General features: G+C 36.7%; 1 protein-coding gene across 43 annotated transcripts in view; it reads left to right on the top strand.

Moving 5' to 3' along the window:
• Window positions 1-17,062, top strand: part of NRXN3 (neurexin 3) — an 898,188-nt gene that overhangs the window by 662,004 nt on the left and 219,122 nt on the right. For all 43 annotated transcript variants that reach the window (XR_011903710.1, XR_011903709.1, XR_011903708.1 and 40 more), the window contains one exon: window positions 8,694-8,875. Coding sequence is in view for 39 of the 43 variants with exons in the window: in XM_072337914.1 (XP_072194015.1) it covers window positions 8,694-8,875 (182 nt within the window). In the remaining 4 variants the exon portion in view is untranslated. The remainder of the gene's footprint in view (window positions 1-8,693; window positions 8,876-17,062) is intronic.

Here is a 17,062-nt window from a genome sequence, read left to right as displayed (position 1 = left end):
ATTTATTACCTGTGACAGTAAAAATGTAAACAGATTTGTAAGGATGGATGAGGATTTACCTATGATTAAGCAAAACCTTGTAGTCTGCAAGCTAGATGTTGTCTTTCTAAAGACTCATGAGAATAGTAAATGAAAGTGAGAAAACAGAACTTGTGTTTGTACTTCTGTTTTCTCCTTATAGTTTAATGCAATAAGACACAGTTTAAGGATCAAAACTAAAGAGTTTTTTAGAGAAGGCCTGAATTGCCTGTGCTCAGTAGTAACACTTGGGCTTCCATTCATCATGAGCTGTACCTAGTGCACTTTCTTATCATTCAGATTCTTTAAAGGTACTGTAGTAAACTAACATACCTATTCTCACTTCAGGCCCCAAATGTGCTATGAATCCTACTGCGCTTTTGTCTGCTAACAGCAGTCTCTGAGTTCAGCTCCTCTGGCACACTGCCCTCTGGGCTTCTCCAAGGACATTCTCTCTGTGGGGCTGTTTTATTAGGAAATGCCAAGAACTAAGAAATTGCATTCAGATCCCAGCTTCTCTTCCAGCAGCAGAATGCAACTAAGAAGTATTTCCATCTACCTTTGCTGAATTTAGTCACAGTTGGACCTAATGAAGTTTCTCTCCAGATAGCGGGTGACTTTTTGTCCCCGATATCTGTGCTCCTAGACCAGTCTTGCAAAAATCAGAGTAACTGGTCAGTGTTTTCTGTGTACTTTTACTCAGCAAATTTTGTATTTTATTTTTCAAATGTATTATTGGTAATTTTTTTTTATCTCTTTCGGCTCATTCCTTTTTTGTTGCTGTTTTTTCTTGTTGTTGCTGTTTTGTTGTTGTTGTTTTGGTTTGGTTTTTGCTTTTTTTTGTCCTCTTCTAATACAAATTCTGTATTCGCTATGAGTAATGCATGTTTTTAGTAGGATATTTTTTTCTCTTGCTCCAGTACACAAAGAAGTCCTGGAGGTATTGCCCTTGTGAGCCTTTTCTAGATTGTGATGTCTGTTATGTCTGCTTAAAACTGCGGGGGCTGAATTTGTTGACTCAACTGGTCTCTGTTGAAAGAGAGGACTTGAAGGCTAAGAGTTCTAACAGTCTACAAGGCAAGGTTGACACTGTGGGAATAAACACAGGGACAGATTATTGTGTCATTCAGTATGAGAAGTAGTGTACGACCAGTCTGTTTAGAAAGTGCAACTATGAAAAATGAAGAAAGTAACTGTTTATATGATTAACAGGTTGAAGAGAGACCATAAAAAGTCTTTAGTTCAAGCCCTTGTTCTGAACAGGGTAATCTGTGAGGTCGGGTCAGATTGCTTGGGGTTTCACATTGTCATATGTTGAGTACTCCATGCATGGAGAATCCTAAATCTCCTTGGATGACCTCTTTGACTGCCTGCCCATCCTCAGACCCCACTGAACTTCAGTTCGTCAATTTCTGTCTTCTATTAGAGCCTTCAAAACTGTATTCGTTACACTAGTTGCAGTCAAGCAAGCACTGATTAAAGGGGAATACTTACTTTGTCTACTGGCTGTAGTCTTCTTAGTACAGTACAAGATGTTGTCAGAAGCTCTTTGATGGGGCACATGGCTGTCTGGTGTACAATTCACTACATCAGTGGCAGAATTATGTGAGTGCTGTAAAGGTTTGTAAGCTATTTTTTTGAATACAAAGCTTTCTGCACTTTCAAGGGGAGCCTGGATAAGTACTTTGAAATGAGGTCTGATTACTGTGTAAACAAACCACAGTGGGCTGAATCAATTGCTAAAAGGACTCGGTGTGGGTGGGTACTTTAAGGAAGTAGCTTGCTCTGTTCTTAGTTTTCCCTGGGTGTCTGCTTAAGATGGTAGTCATGCTGAAGACATGACAATGAACTAGTTCACACATTTTTATGTAAATGAAAATATTTACAAAGGTTATTTCCTGTTTGTAATCTGTTATGTTTAAGTTGATATGCTATTGGCCATCTTGGGTCCATTTCAGTCAGCAGCTAATTCTCACATTCCTTTTGAGATGGCAAATATCCCCATCACAAATTCAGATTGGAGGGGAAAAGTCAGTATTCCCACTATCTTGAATTTAGGTGGAATTCATAAAGTGTAAGCTTTCTTGGACTGTTTAGTAGTTAAAGGAAAACTCCCTCCCCCCTCTTTTCTTCCCATCTTTTTTAATGCAGTGTAACTAATAAGAAGCAGCATACTGTCTGATTCGATTGCTAGCTGATGCACACATACTGAGAGGAAAGTGACTCATATTAATTTGCTGTCATTAAAAAAGACAAAGAAAGAGGGAAGGCATGATCTGAATTGCTGCTTCCATTTTGTGTTAGTCTTGCAGATTTCCTAACTCCTCCTCCTCTTTGTATGGAAGCATCTCCCTTCACATTTTAAAGGTGGAAATAAGTATTTCATGTCAATACATGAGAAATGAGATGGGTATAGTATGCAATCTGGGTCTTGGAGTCAAGAGACAAGTGAATGTCCCGAAAGGAAAAAGCTTGTTCATGTGAACTCTTTTTGTGAACAGAAGATTGCTTTTTTTGAGACGGGAAGCTTTGCATTTTTCATGGCTTTGATTACTTTCTTCAAGGGCAATTTAAAACTCCTTAATAAATAAAAGAATATTTTAGCAGTTCTTAAATAAGAGGTATCGGGTCTGTCTTCATTTTTTTTCCATGGAGGATCTTGTGACAGAACAGTGAAGTGAGCCAGATTATGATGATTAACTCCCTGTAAACTTTTTTAACCACCTTTTATTCTTATTAAGCAGGTGTTAGCATTAGTAGATCTTTTTAACTCGAGGACTGGGGAATACATGAACTAGGGCACTGAGAGACTAGTAAGTGCCAGAGAGAGGGCATTTCAGAGAAGGAGGGGCAAGACTTTAGTTCTGATGAATACTGCTTTTGTCTAGGTTTCAGTTTCTTCATGTGTGTTATCAAGTCACAGAGAGTCAGGCATCCCTGCGGTGTGGAGTGTAAGGTACTTGGAAGGCCTGTAGAGACCAGCACTTTAGTCTGGGGAAGGGGGAGGAAGGGAATTTTCCTGAAGTATTCATTTAATTATTTGTTGCCTTTATTTCCTTATGCTTGAATCATTAATTAGAAGTTTGTTAGTTGTCAAAAAATGTAAATGAAATTATACCAGTTGAGACTGTTGAAACTGAAGGAAAGTGGGATCCTGGCAAACTTTGTTTTGTTAACTCTGATAGTTATTACAACATTTAAATTGGCCTGAATCCATTAGTAAATTTTATGCTAAAGGTACTTTCCGGTTTTAAAAATTGGAACTATACTTTCATAGTCTGTTTACCTCATACTTGCATCCCAGTGTGCAGTTGCCACTTAGTTTGCAGGTTGTAATATCTGTCAAAATTGCATTTTCCCGGCCACAGCAAGTTAGGAGTGTGTTGGAGTTGTGCTGTAGCTCAGAAAATGGACTGCTGACAAAGTGGCTTAGTGGATGCAAATAGAGAACATTTTTATTTAACATCAGGAGGTTTGCAGGATCCCTAAGGGACAAGAGAAGTTATATCATGTGTAAATGTGGCAGACTTGTTCTCCACTGCTTTACAGGATTAATTCTAGGCAGGATAGAGCTGCTGCAGTTCTTCTGCACTGATTGAAGGATACTCTTCCTTGAGATATGTTTTGAAAATTGAGTGATGATTAGAAAAGTGATCAGTTATTTAAAATTAAAGGTGGTTGTACAAACTTCAAGTAAATATGCCCTAACACAACACACTGAGAGGTTTTTCTTGCTATGCATTATAACTACTGATAATTCTTGTTATAAATTTTCTGTGGTGAGCTTTTTGCCTTAAACTGGGCTGCTCTGCAATTAATGTCTCCTATTTTATTATGTTGGTTGATGACATCAGAGGTGGAAGCCGGTGATATGGCGTTAGAGGCTGAACCTTCCTAACGGTATTCCATTACATGCTATTGCCATGTGACGGCAGCAAAGAGGCTGACTGACAAACATCATCTGACATGGCAGTATGCATGAAACAAAGGTGTGTCACCAAACTTCTCCATGTGGAAGAAATAGCACGCACTGACTGCAGATCTATGGAGACCAAACAACAAATCTTAGCACAGTGAGACAAGGGGTGATGTATTTCAACAGTGATGACTGCAGGTCACCTCCACTGGTGTAGAGGTGTTTTTTAAGTGGGTCATGCAGACTCTTGTTCATTGCTGGCAAAAATGCCGTGAATAGCTAATGGTGCTAACTGTTGAGACGTGTTTTATAGCTGAAAATTCACTCTAGCAAATATTGTTATTGACTCTTTGTAGTAGTGTCTGTAATAGTTTTCATGGAAATAAATAGGAAGCATTACTTTCAGAGCAACCTACTTAGTTCTTGTATTCTCTGACCTCTAAATTTTGCATGCAGCATCCCAGCACAGTAGCTGAGCATATTCTTCACCTAGTACAGGGAATGTGGCCCAGGGCACTATGAGAAATGGGATTAATCATAACTGAGTAGGGAAATAACTCTGTGCACTTTTTTTTTTTTTTTTTTTTTTTTTTTTTAATGAAGTGTAAGCAATTCATTGGAAACAGTGAAATGACAAATACCGTAGAATTAATCAGTCCTTCAGAATTCCCTGTTTCCAGGGCGTAGTTGCAGTTTTGGAGTTGGTTATTAAATGAGGTATATAACTAAGCCTGGAACAATGAGGAAAAACTAAATATCAAGTAGATGCTCATTAACAGTGTATTATCAATTGTCAGTCATAAGTAGAGAATGCCTTTGGGGGAAAGAAATGCATGCCCTTGCATAATGAAGAAGTGTGTAACAAAGCTTAGGTACAGCAAGGGGATCTCAAGCTGAACCGACAGTAATTTCAGTTGTTTTTTTAACTCTACTATTACTTAATTAGTCTACAGTTGTGTACTGCGCAACAAAGAAAACATAATTATTGGTTTAAGACTGTATGTAAACTAGTCGAACCTGCTCATTTGCTCCAGCTTAAACAAGGCCAGTCAGAGATTTTATGGCCTTGTCATGCTGTAATGAAGTTGAAATCTCCCTTTCTGAAGTCTAGAGTTGTAATTTTACTTTTTGTTTTGTTCAGTTATCTTGTTTCAAACTCCATAAAGTCACGGCTGCTACATATAGAATAGAAGCATTCAAGTAAAATCTCTGGATTTTTTGAATATATATTTTTTCCTAATGTGATGGCTCTGTAGTAGTAACTCTGATTATCCTTCCTCTCCAGTTTTTACTTAATGTCTGTACTTTGTATTTAGACTAGACAAACTATTCTGTTCATACTTCTGGGGAAATGTTTTTGGTGTAAGGTTAAGGTACCATCAGCTTCCAAACAAGGCACTGCACATCCTGCCTAGCCTCAGGGGAGGGGACATTGATGTACCCAGCAAATAGTTGTGTATTCAGGTATGCATAGATAAGCCAACCAGGCCAACTATTATCATGCAAGTAACTTTGATATGGACAGTATCAAAGATTTTCCCCTCCCTTTCAGTACCTCACAGGGACCTACAGGAAAGCTGGGGAGGAACTCTTTATAAGGGCATGTAGTGACAGGACAAAAGGGAAATGGCTTTAAATTGGAAGAGGGTAGATTAAGATCAGATATCAGGAAGGCATCTTTACTGTGAGGGTGGGGAAACACTGGAACAGGTGGTCCAATGAGGCTGTGAATGCTCCCTTCCTAGAAGCATTCTAGGCCAGGCTGGATGGGGCTTTGAGCAATCTGATCTAGAGGGTGGCATCCTAGCAGGGGGTCCCTCTAGCAGGGGGTTGTGGAACTGGAAGATCTCAAAAGTCCCTTCCAATCCAAACCATTCTATGAGTAAGGAAACAACTGCAAGCTATCAGCTTTCTGTCATCAAGTTAATTTGGCTAGTATTCCTTCGGTTGTTGTGTCTGATTGTGCTATGTGCACGAGTACTGAATTTCATCAAGACAAGCCTAGAAATGAAGTCTTTTTTCTTTGAGGGGGAAAAATGAGCTCTCTTAATCAGTTATGTCCCATGACAGGCCTATGAAGACATAATTGGTTATAATTGGCATTCACAGGAGTTCTGACATGCTCTACCTGCATCCAAATGGCTCTTAGAGAGGCAACAAAATCATCTGTCTTTTTATAAATACTACAGAACTGTCTTTCAAGTTTGTCTTTGTATATAGACCTGTTTGGAATTCAAGTGAGAAGAGTTTTGGAAAGCAAATCTTAATCCATGAATTCATTAGCAATAAATAAATTCATCTTGCTTTACTTAATGAACTGCTGTGCCTCGTTTTAGTCTGTAATGCAATGCACAACTTTCAGAACAAGCTAATGAATTGAAGGAGGATATTTGTAACATAGATTGTGGTGGGCAGTTGATTTCCCAGACCATGGCAGAAGCTATAGATAATTACCAGTCATTGCCAACTAATTTGATGAGTTAACATATACAGCTGGGGGATGGATTGTAAAACAAACTTAGAAAAATGTTTTATATGTATTTTGCAAGTTATGTGTTCCCCATCCTGAGTCTAAAGCTGAATCAACAGATAGAGTTCAGCCTGTAGAATTAACCTTTTTTAAAATGAAATGTTGTGTTCAAAGTTCCATCATGCCATTGTGTTCTTCTAAGTCAGAACTGAGGGAAATTTCTTACTTCACTATGATTTCGGACATATTTGTTTGAATTTACTGATAGTATGTTATGGTAGGTATGCAGTTTACAAGAACATGGATACATTTTCACTCTGAGTATGCTATTTGTAAGTTTTCCTTCTATGTGCTTGAGTCTTTGCTGTCCTGGTGTGTGTTGAGATTTCTAGAAGCCTTTTAAATTAGGGCAAAGTGTATCAGTTATTTCCACTAAGATGTAATATTCAGCTTTAATGGAGCTGCAGCTTTATGAGTGCGTGTAGAGATGAAGTGCAGAATATAAAATACAACCTCTTTCTGCATCTAACTACACTTGTTCTCTTCAGGGTTACTTGATGCACATTGCTGGTTGATACACCTGGGGGGATAAAGAATAGCATTAGACGTGGTTTCTCTCAGACCAAAAAATGTTCCTAGTTTCCCCATACTTCCTGCATTTCTCATACCTGATTCTGAAGTGAGAGCTGAGTGGTTTGAGTTTCTATTTTGTAGCTTCTGATCTTTTATTATAGTGCTTACAAACTCGGGTGCAGTTGGTAGCTGGGGCATTGAGATGTATTTCTGACCCACCTGAAGTTTTCTATCTAGGATGGCAATTTTAGTTGTGTTTTCAAAGAGACTCAGAGGCTGGGTCATAAAAATCCTGCTTGTAACTTGGAGTGTTGAGTACAAGTGAGAAAGTGGTTTCTGAATACTGCTTCTCAGCTTCTTTATCTGCTGTGGAAATTCCTCACTTGTGTGTCTTACTGAGCTGAGATTGCCATTGTGAATGTGGAGGACAGTGTTCAGCTTTGTGAAGGTTTGCTGTTGTCTGAAAAATAAACCAGAAAAAAGAAATTTAAAAAGCACAAAACAAAACACAAGGTGAAGGAACACATTTCCAGGCTAACTGTAAAGAGAAACACCTGTCCTAGATATCCAAAAATCTTTAAAAGTTTTGGGAAAAAAAAAAGTCCTCAGCTGTGAACAGCTGTCAGCTGAAGACATGACAGCTTCCAGGAGGCCAAATATTCTCTTTGAATCCCCAAATGAAACTAAATCCAGAATTTCTGAAACAATGTCTGATTTGGGTGGTTTTTTGTTTTTTTTTTTGTTTTTTTTTTTTGTTTGTTTGTTTGTTTGTTTTTGTTTTTGATTTTTTGTGTTGTTCCCTCCCTCACCTTTCACAAGTCTTGTACTATCAGGCATTGTCTGGGATGATACTAAGCACTAATGAAATCATTAATTCTTGATAAGCAATTCACTTTATCTCAAAGACTGCTTGCCTTTATTTAGGAACTGAAATACCTTTCATTAGGAACCTGAAATATACTTTAGCAGATTGCATACAGTAAAAATGCCTGGAGTGATTTATACCAAAAGTAGAAGGCTGCTAATTTGCTTGTGGTTTTCCCAGTGTTATGCATGTAGGAACATTAGGATATTCTGAATACATACATCCACATTTGGTTTACTTACTGGAAGTATTTGCATTCTTTTGTCCGTGCTCATGTGAGAGATGCACCTTCCATAAGGAAGAAATTGAGTTTTAGTTACAGAGTCTAACAGTGTGAGCCTAATAGTGGAGGAACAGATATATTTTGTCTGATTTTTAAAAAGCTACTTTACCTTCATATCTCTTTCTGTCAGAAAAATAGTCTAGTCTAGCATTCCAGAGTTGTAGCTCCACAAAGGAAAATTTGTGTCTTTATAGAAGGAAGAATGCACGTCTTAAGCAGGAGAGGGCAGTCTAAATAACTATTTTGTGCACCTTATAATGCACATTATCAATTTCAGAGGGCTCACAATGTCATTTGCCAAAGAGATAAGATTTTAGTGTACATTGTCCTCAGTTATTACCAACTAGAGTCTGTAAATGTATATTTTCATCATCTACTTGATTTTCCTGATTCCTTCGATGTGCTATCAGTAGCCTGATCAGTGGAATATCTTGATTTTTAAAAAGTTAACTAATGAAAGCATATATTTGTGCGTATTCCTTTTAGAAGCCATGGAATTATTTCCAGAGTTGACAAATAGATGAAATGTGTCATTAATGCTTTTTTCTTCGAATTTTCTGTTTTCTAGCTGGTGCCACATACATATTTGGGAAGAGTGGAGGCCTCATCTTGTACACCTGGCCAGCTAATGACAGACCGAGCACAAGGACAGACCGTCTTGCTGTGGGCTTCAGCACAACAGTGAAGGATGGCATTCTTGTACGGATTGACAGTGCCCCCGGACTTGGTGATTTTCTGCAACTGCACATAGTGAGTATAGCTGAACCAACGTCTATGTCAAACCTGCACGTCTCTATATGTTTAAAGAAAACTATTATGATGAAATAGCGTATGTCATTCTCAGTCCTTTTTGTATCTTCAATATTCACCAAATTAACCTGCCTTAGGTTAGGTAGTCTTCAGGGTTTGTGAGAATTGCTGAATGTGATCAACAGGGAGCCAAATCTTGGTGCCAGAAAAATGGAGACTGAGGGGAAGGCATATGGCATTCAGTAGCAATAGAATGTATTCAAGAATTGTAAAAACAGATGTTTTATCACCAATACGTCTGAATTTTTGGTGGATTATTGCTCTTCTCAGAAGGATAAGAATGAAATAGAGGAAGAATTATTTTTTCGCACAGAGGAAGTTAAGTAAGAACTGACCACATTCTTACCTAGTGTGGAAGGAGTCAATACAACTGATGTTTGCTATTGCAGGGTAGTTCCAAATAGCATGGCTTTGCAAGAAGGCAGAATTATTTTTCTTTTGGGAGCAAATATTAATGAAGGACATCTTGGATGAAGATGGCTTTAGTGAAAGTTGGGGTTTCTGTGAGAAAATGAGACTAAGACTAGGTAACTTTGCAGCCATTTTTGTGTGTGTGTGTGTGTGTGTGTGTGTGTGTGTTTCCTTATAAGGTGGGGAGAGGGCTGGGGGCGAAACACTATTGGGTTTATTTTCCTTTCTAACTAAGTAGTTAAGAAATTTACTAGAGGTAAAAGCTGGTTGTGTTGCTTGATGGTTGTTTCCACTGTTGTATGCATTAATTCATGTTGGAAGAAGGATGTGACATTTTCAGGGTTTGATTGAGCTGGGGAGTTACTGATGTTTCACTGGAGATTAGAGAAGGTGTAAATAACTATGAGGAATGTCACAGTTCAATATACAGACCTAACATGAATGACTGAAGGTCTTAATCTGGTACAGAAGAATATACAATGTTCAGAATCTTGTAGAAATGCAAGGAATATTGCAGAAGGTTTCTGAAGCAAAGTATAAGGCTCACACTCATTGCCAGCATTTTAAATGGTTTCAATTTGATTTTTTGTTATAAAGCTCAGATGTTTAAAATGATTGGAGCATGGCCTGGAACCATTACACTGTCACCAGTTTTGGATTCTCTTTTTGTGTTCTTTCCAAATGTTCCATTTGTGTTTTGTGTTGGAATGAAAGTAAGATCAAAGCCTGGCATTTTCTCTTTTTTCCCCTTAAGAAATGTTTACTTTTTTTTCCAGAACAAAAACAAAACAAAACAAAAACTAAAACCCACACACTGAAAAGTAGAAGATATTGTAAACTGAAGCACTATTAGGCTGGAATTCTGTAACTTGTCAAGCTAAAGTGGTTGGACATGACTCAAGAAGAAACTGTATTCTTTAGCTATATATAATATATAAAATTTCTGTAAAAGGTTGTTAGTTAACTGAAAAACAGTATGCAAGACATGTGAGAAGAGGCAGAAAGATATGAGGTTGTTAGGTCTTAGGGGGAAAAAAAGATAGCATCTTATTGTTCTTGGCTGGCCTCTAGGGTGTTACAGAGAAAAGTCAGACTCTTCTTAGGGTGGTGCTCTATAGAAGGAAGAGGGAAAATGCGCACAAGTACCAACAGGGAATTTTATTCTTTTACTGAGAACTTTTAACAATGGGAATATGTGCATAATGAGTTTTTCAGCATCATTGACAAAGGTGCACAGGCTTTTCTCTGTCATTTGGTCTTCAGTGTTAATAGCTCTTCCTTACAAATGAGTCAAACTGAATTACTATTTTTTTTTTTTTTTTTTTTTTTTTTTTTTTTTTTTTGATGGATTGTCTCTTTAGCATAATCAGAGATCTAGAGACATAGATACCTAAGATATGAACTGTGGTTGGTATTAGTGCTAAAAGTTCTCTTGGCCACTCCAGGTACAGTTTGGCCAATTTTATGCCTAAAGATATTCACTGGCAGCAAATGCAGTAGTTGAGCTTTCTCTTGTTCTTTCATGGTCATCATGGATTAGGAGGATTTGCCAGTTGTTTGTGAAAAGCAAAGGTATACTGCTATGCATTTCTGTGTCTGGTAATTCTCCCTTACCATGTCTGTTGTTGACAACACCGATATTCAAATAGAAAACATAGTCTGAGCCTCATGCTACTGTATACAGTAGATAAGTTTTTTATCTTTGAAACTGCTACTGGCTTCTTGAATATCTTTGAGACAACTTTGTTATTTCTAGTTCATTATTTTTAGTTTATGTATAATTATTTAATTATTTTATGTAAATTACTGAAAGTCACAGAAGTGAGTTAACATCAAAACTATTTTGGAAAAGGATGAAATCTGAAAGGTGTGTCTTGGCAACGGAAATGTGAGACCACATATGACATTTTACTTTGCAAGACATATGCAAGCTTTCCGTGAGATCAGTCTTCCTAGATAACTGAAAATTACAACATGCTGTGTGCTGTCATGTTCAAAGATGCTGTCCATCTTCTGTTTTTCAAGCCTTGTCCTTCCATTAGGCAGTCTTCCAGTACAAAAAAAGAAACACCAACAAGACAGTGGTTCAAATGATGATAAAAATATAGCAGAAATATATTTGTATATCAGGAAAAAGTTATGAAACTATGTTAAACATAAGTGAATTAAAATAGGTATTAAATCATGCAAAACAGATGTTAACTCATTTTATGTATGTTTAACAAAATAAATTGACTTTTGGGGAGGAATTATTCTATTTATTTTGACTGATGGATATTTTTGAACGAGTACTGGAGAGGCTTCTTCTTTTGGGGCCTTTCTGAGTATGCCAGTTAGACTTCTTATTTATAAAAATTATTATTTTTTAAGGATGGTATTTACTAAATTCTGGCCTTCTCACTCTTCCTTAGCTGCTCTGTTGATTATAATAGATCAGAAAAGTTGCTTAGTGGCCATTTTATAATGTACATTACTGCATTAAAACAACCCAGTCATAGTATGGGTTGTATGTTATACATTGTACCAGGCTGTTAAAGGAGCTTGTGTTATTCTAGAGAGATTTCTTAATAGTTTAAATGTGGTTTTTTGTTTGTTTGGTTGGTTGGTTTTTTTGACACTGTTTTGAAGCATTCGTTATAATCTTTCTGAGAGATAAAGAGGCAAAGAAGGTATCATTATTGAAGACTTGGATATTGTTTAATTTATGATTGTTCTGTGTGGATTCATTTTAAAATTATGACTTCTTCAGACATTGTGGAAATTCATTAACTAAACTGTCTATTATATGACAAACAATTACAACCTCTGAAACTTGTTTATCTCCTGATTTACAATGTAGAATAAGCCAGCAGTGCTGGGAAAATGGGTGGCATGCATTTCAGATTGATGTTGTATATGAAGCATGAGGTGTTAGTGTGAACATCTTTAACTGTACCATGTGGAATTTGTTGTTGCAACTTCAAATCCCTTCTTGTAAGATTTTCTTCTGACAATTCATTCAAAGAACCAAGTCCAAATATGTACCAGAAAATTGCATTCTACAGTGGAGACTTAAAAGTCTGCACATTTGGGTTATGGTTGAATGTTTCTGTGTGATCTTTCACATGATGCTACCACAACATCTATTTTGTGGCTTTTACAACATAAAAAAGTCTTTACAGAGAACAAACAAGGAGAGAGTTATGAGTTCAGAACAGGGCTTTTACACTTGCTTTTTCAGGCCTTAAACCAGTGTAAAATAAGTCTTTGAATTTGGTATGCTGCTTTGAGTATACCAAAAGTAGTTGAGCATCAGTATACAAAGGTTATCATCATTTCTGAAGTTTAGTGCTTATCATGTGCCATTTTATTCAAGATACAGTAATGATCTGTGTACATTCCTCCTGTCTTTTTAAATAAATTATGAGCTCCTAAGGCTTGTTGCAAAATGTCTTGCATTGAGTTCAGACACTGAGGCATGCCAACAGATCACCAAAAGATAAGGTGAGACAGGGGCTTCTTCAGTGAAGCAAAGAATTGTTTACTAACTAGCTAGGTGCAGGAGATGTCTTGTGTGATGCATGCTTGCATAACTAAGAAAGAGAAGCAACTCATGTATGAGAATGGCTAGACTCCTACTGGTTAAGGATGGGTTTTCAAGCAAAATGTTACATTGTCTCAATCCTTAGAAAGTCTAAGAGAACAGACTGAAGACATTTTCCACCAAGACAAAACCCAACTTACCTGAGGGTTTACTCTGCAGGTCTCCTATAATTATTCACATATAAAATCTGCCTGAATGCAACTTTCTATTATGGATGAGTTCTCTGGCACAGACTTTTCAATGCATTATCTTTAATAGGTGCAACCTGGGGATTAACATATGCACAAAGACTTGAAAGCTTGACTGCTAACCTTCCAGGCAAGAAAGCAAATGAAGTGAATGAAGGAGTTGAAACTGTTCTGGTTTAATTTTGGGATATGAAGTTTTAGTAGGGTTTCTCTTTCATTTATTTGCGTATATTTTTTAAAAATAAGCCTTTGTTTGCCAGTTCTTGAAGTTATCTCTGTGTACTAGGTCACGTTTTGGCACTGTAATGTTTGGTATTGGAGTATTGTCCCCTAACAATGTTGGATAACTTAATGCTAGAACATAGCTTGAGCTATTGTATTGCAAACATATTCTGAGGATTACACTGTGCATTACAAGTGTCTTCTATTGTAATTATTGGTACAGATAAATGTTATGCCATATCTTCTTTATTTTGATTAGGTTGGCTGTCATTTTCAGCTGAGACTAGCATCTTAATTGTGCTGAGTTTTTTTGTTGATCTATCAAGGTGTGGTGCATTATGCAAAGATGAAGTTCTTGATATTCCATATGAATTAGTTGGATTCTTTTTGTGACTAATTTGATAGTCTACCACGATAGAGTATTTGAAGTACCTTTTGTCATTATTAGATGGTGTCCTAGGAGATGAATTAATTAGCAGAATAGCTGGAAAATGTACACATTAGCAAAGACCTACTTGGAATCCATAATGGCCAGGGTGAGCCTGCTTCATGTAATCTTTAACTGGAAGAAGGTCACTGTTCCTGACTATGTACTTGAAAAATATTTAAGTGTACAAAGATGCACACATACCCAGTTCATCCACATTAAAAAATACAGCTAAGATAACATGAACGTACTTTCTTACATTGGGTTTATTGAATGAAAGACACAGCAAACTCAATAGACGTCTGCATTGTTGTTTTGCATGTCAAAAGCTGTATCTGAATGAGCCTCAAGTCTGAAGTATGCACATCAGAAGCTGTGTCCTTGTTTTATCAGTATTCCATGTCATTTTTTTTCGTCAGTCAAGTCATTTTTCCTGTTGCATTCCCGTTCTCCTGTGGGAAGGGAGGGATGTCACGCAATTAATTCTTCAAACTGCAGCAATTTGAGTGAGCCTCAAATCTGAGATATGCACCACTGTCTACTTTTCAGCGAGTAGAATATTGTTAGGGTTTTCAATTTACTTATATTTGATGAAACTGTTCTATTTAAACACTCAGGAATTCTGACCAAAAGTGCCTTCAAGTCATATGCTGTCCTCTAAACTCATTGGACCCACGGAGTCCCATGTGTTTGTGCATGCTGTATTTACTTTTCCCTAGAGCACATACAAGTAAATAAAGTAAAACTAATTTGACCTACAGTTTCCAAAACAGCTTTTAAACATGTTATTGTTACTTCTACTTTTATTTTGAAAAGAGAGTTAAAAAAATCATTTTTCATGTTTTTGGACAGGTTTATACTATGCATAGGAACTGTCTGTGTATTATCTACTAGCTCTTGGGAAACAGTCTCTATGTATCTGGCAAGGAGTTAAGAGTAAACCTTTAAAGGTTAAGGAGCTTTTCACCCTGGTATGCTGTTTACAGCTGGCACAGCTTGTCACTATACCTCATCAAGTGATCTTAATGTCCTTTTGAGGTTAAGTCCCTACTTTGTTGCCAGTGGCTGCACCATGTGTATGAATGGATGTATGTAGTTGAATGCAGTAGTGCAGGAAATAGCACACCGATATCCTGTGGATAAAGATGATAGATTTTAGATCCCTCGTTCCACTGAGGCAGCATGGAAGCTCAGTGCTTTGATATGAGGACTCATTAACTCTTCACTCAGAAACAGTTTATGCATAGATCCTAGTGCTTTCACTGTTACTGAAGGTTGTGAAACTAATTTGAGATATTGTAGAAAGAGCTGGAAGGGCAATATTAGCAAAAATGATAAAAATGCAAATTGGGCCAGAAGTTCACCTTATTAGAAAAAGAAAAGAATCTTTGGGCATAAGCTCTGCGGGCCAGTTTGAGTTTAGTTTGACAAGAGAGAAGAAACCTAAGAATAGGAAGGGAGATTAACTGGAAAGTTGCATCAATGATTTTGTAAAATGTGGATTAAATGTGTGATTAACTAAATATGTTGTTTTTGTTTTTCCATAAGAAGAAGGGTTTGCTGCTTTATCTTATTTTGTTTCATTGAGAAGCTGGCTTCTATTCCTAAGATAATGCTTTGGTATAATGAGCAACACCACCTCAGTACAAACTTGCTCATTTTAGTGCAGTGCATCTAGGAAAGGTGGACCCTAATATGTCAGTGTAAGTGCAGAAACAAAAAAACAAACCAAAGCAAACCCTCCTAATTAGAAAAAAATCTGCGAGATAGCTGATGTCTGAGACATTATTCCCTAAGTATACAACTTCTATTTAAAATATATCATGAAGCTTTGAAACCTGTTTTATTTGTGACAATAACTTAAGTTTTGTTCTGGTTGTTTGGATCACTGAGTTGTTAAATGATCAGTTCTCAGTCTCCCACAGTAGCCATCCAGAGACTCTGTATGAGATTATATAACATTAAATGTTAGGTTATCACTTGTTCTTTATATGAAAAGCAAAGTAATAAATACAGTGTTTTGCTAAATGGTTATTCTTGTTTAGCCTGTTTTTAATGTTTGTGGAATACTTCATCTTGGGCTTTATGATATATCGTAATTTCAATACAACTTGAGCTGAACTGTCTTTACTGTTTTTGCAGTCCTTAACATTTGAGAGCTTTTTAAGATTTGAAGATTTTCTCATTTTGTAAAACAGTTTGTCAATGAGTGTCAATGAGCCACAAAATATTAGGTCTTTTTTGATGCTCAGAAAGTTTATAGATTTCTTAATGTGTTTCTTTTTGTTGTGCATGTTGTGTTGCTGTCTTTTTTCCTGAAGAATTAAGTACCAATAGTGAAATGGTTTTCTTTTATTTATTTTAAGCTGAGTCAAGTAAGAAGAAATTGAGTTAAGATCCAGTGCATTTCTTTTCTTGAAATATCAAACGTTTGAAGAAAATGTCTGAGGTTTTTAGTGTTCATTGTGAAGGAAGCAGAAGTCTTTGCTATTTGAAGACTACACTAACAACTGGTGGTCTTATTTCTTTACAAGAAACACTAGACCTACTGAGTAATTCAGAGAAAAATATATTCCTTTTGTATGCTTGGATAAATTGCACTAATAGATTCTAAATTAAATCTGCTTGTAATTAAAGCCTTTATCACCTTCTCTATGACTGCATAAAAAAAAATAAAAAAATTCTTTATCTTGGTGTTAATGGATAGCAGCAGGGTATGGTAATAATTCACAGTGTATTCAAACATACTGAGTACTACTCAAAAGCAATTAAACAAGGGCAATCGTCAGTTTAATTTACCCCTTACTTGGTATCTGATGTAACCTTCTCATCAAAGGTTAACAACTGCTTGGTACTACATCTGTTACAGTGAAATGAATTGTTCCTCTATTAAGCTGCTAGGAAGAACATCTTAAAAGAAAGCATAGTGTTGAATCTTACTAACAAAGTGTAAACTTTATCTAATCCAAATATTGTGTAACATTTTTGCATTACAACTTTAATTTCCAAGGATTTCAAAATACAGCTTGGATAAAAGATAAATTAATCAGTGGCGTGCAGCTGGTTACAGGATAAAAATAAACTCTTCTATAGAGCGTGAAAAACTAGTCCAACACAGTTCTACATGGGAAATGTATGAAGAATGCTACCTTTTCCATTCTAAAAAGGCATTGTGGAGAGAATTTAAAGGAGAGAGTGCACAGAACTAGTTTTGCTAGGACTCCAGCATCCAACTTCTCACACATTTCATGAGGTGGCATGGTTCTTGTTCAAAACCACTGCCTTAATGGTTGTTA

This window comes from Excalfactoria chinensis, chromosome 5 (assembly GCF_039878825.1).
Source record: "Excalfactoria chinensis isolate bCotChi1 chromosome 5, bCotChi1.hap2, whole genome shotgun sequence".
Classification (NCBI taxonomy): domain Eukaryota; kingdom Metazoa; phylum Chordata; class Aves; order Galliformes; family Phasianidae; genus Excalfactoria; species Excalfactoria chinensis.
Note: the sequence above shows the minus strand (reverse complement) of the source record. Positions and strands in the feature narration are given on the sequence as shown.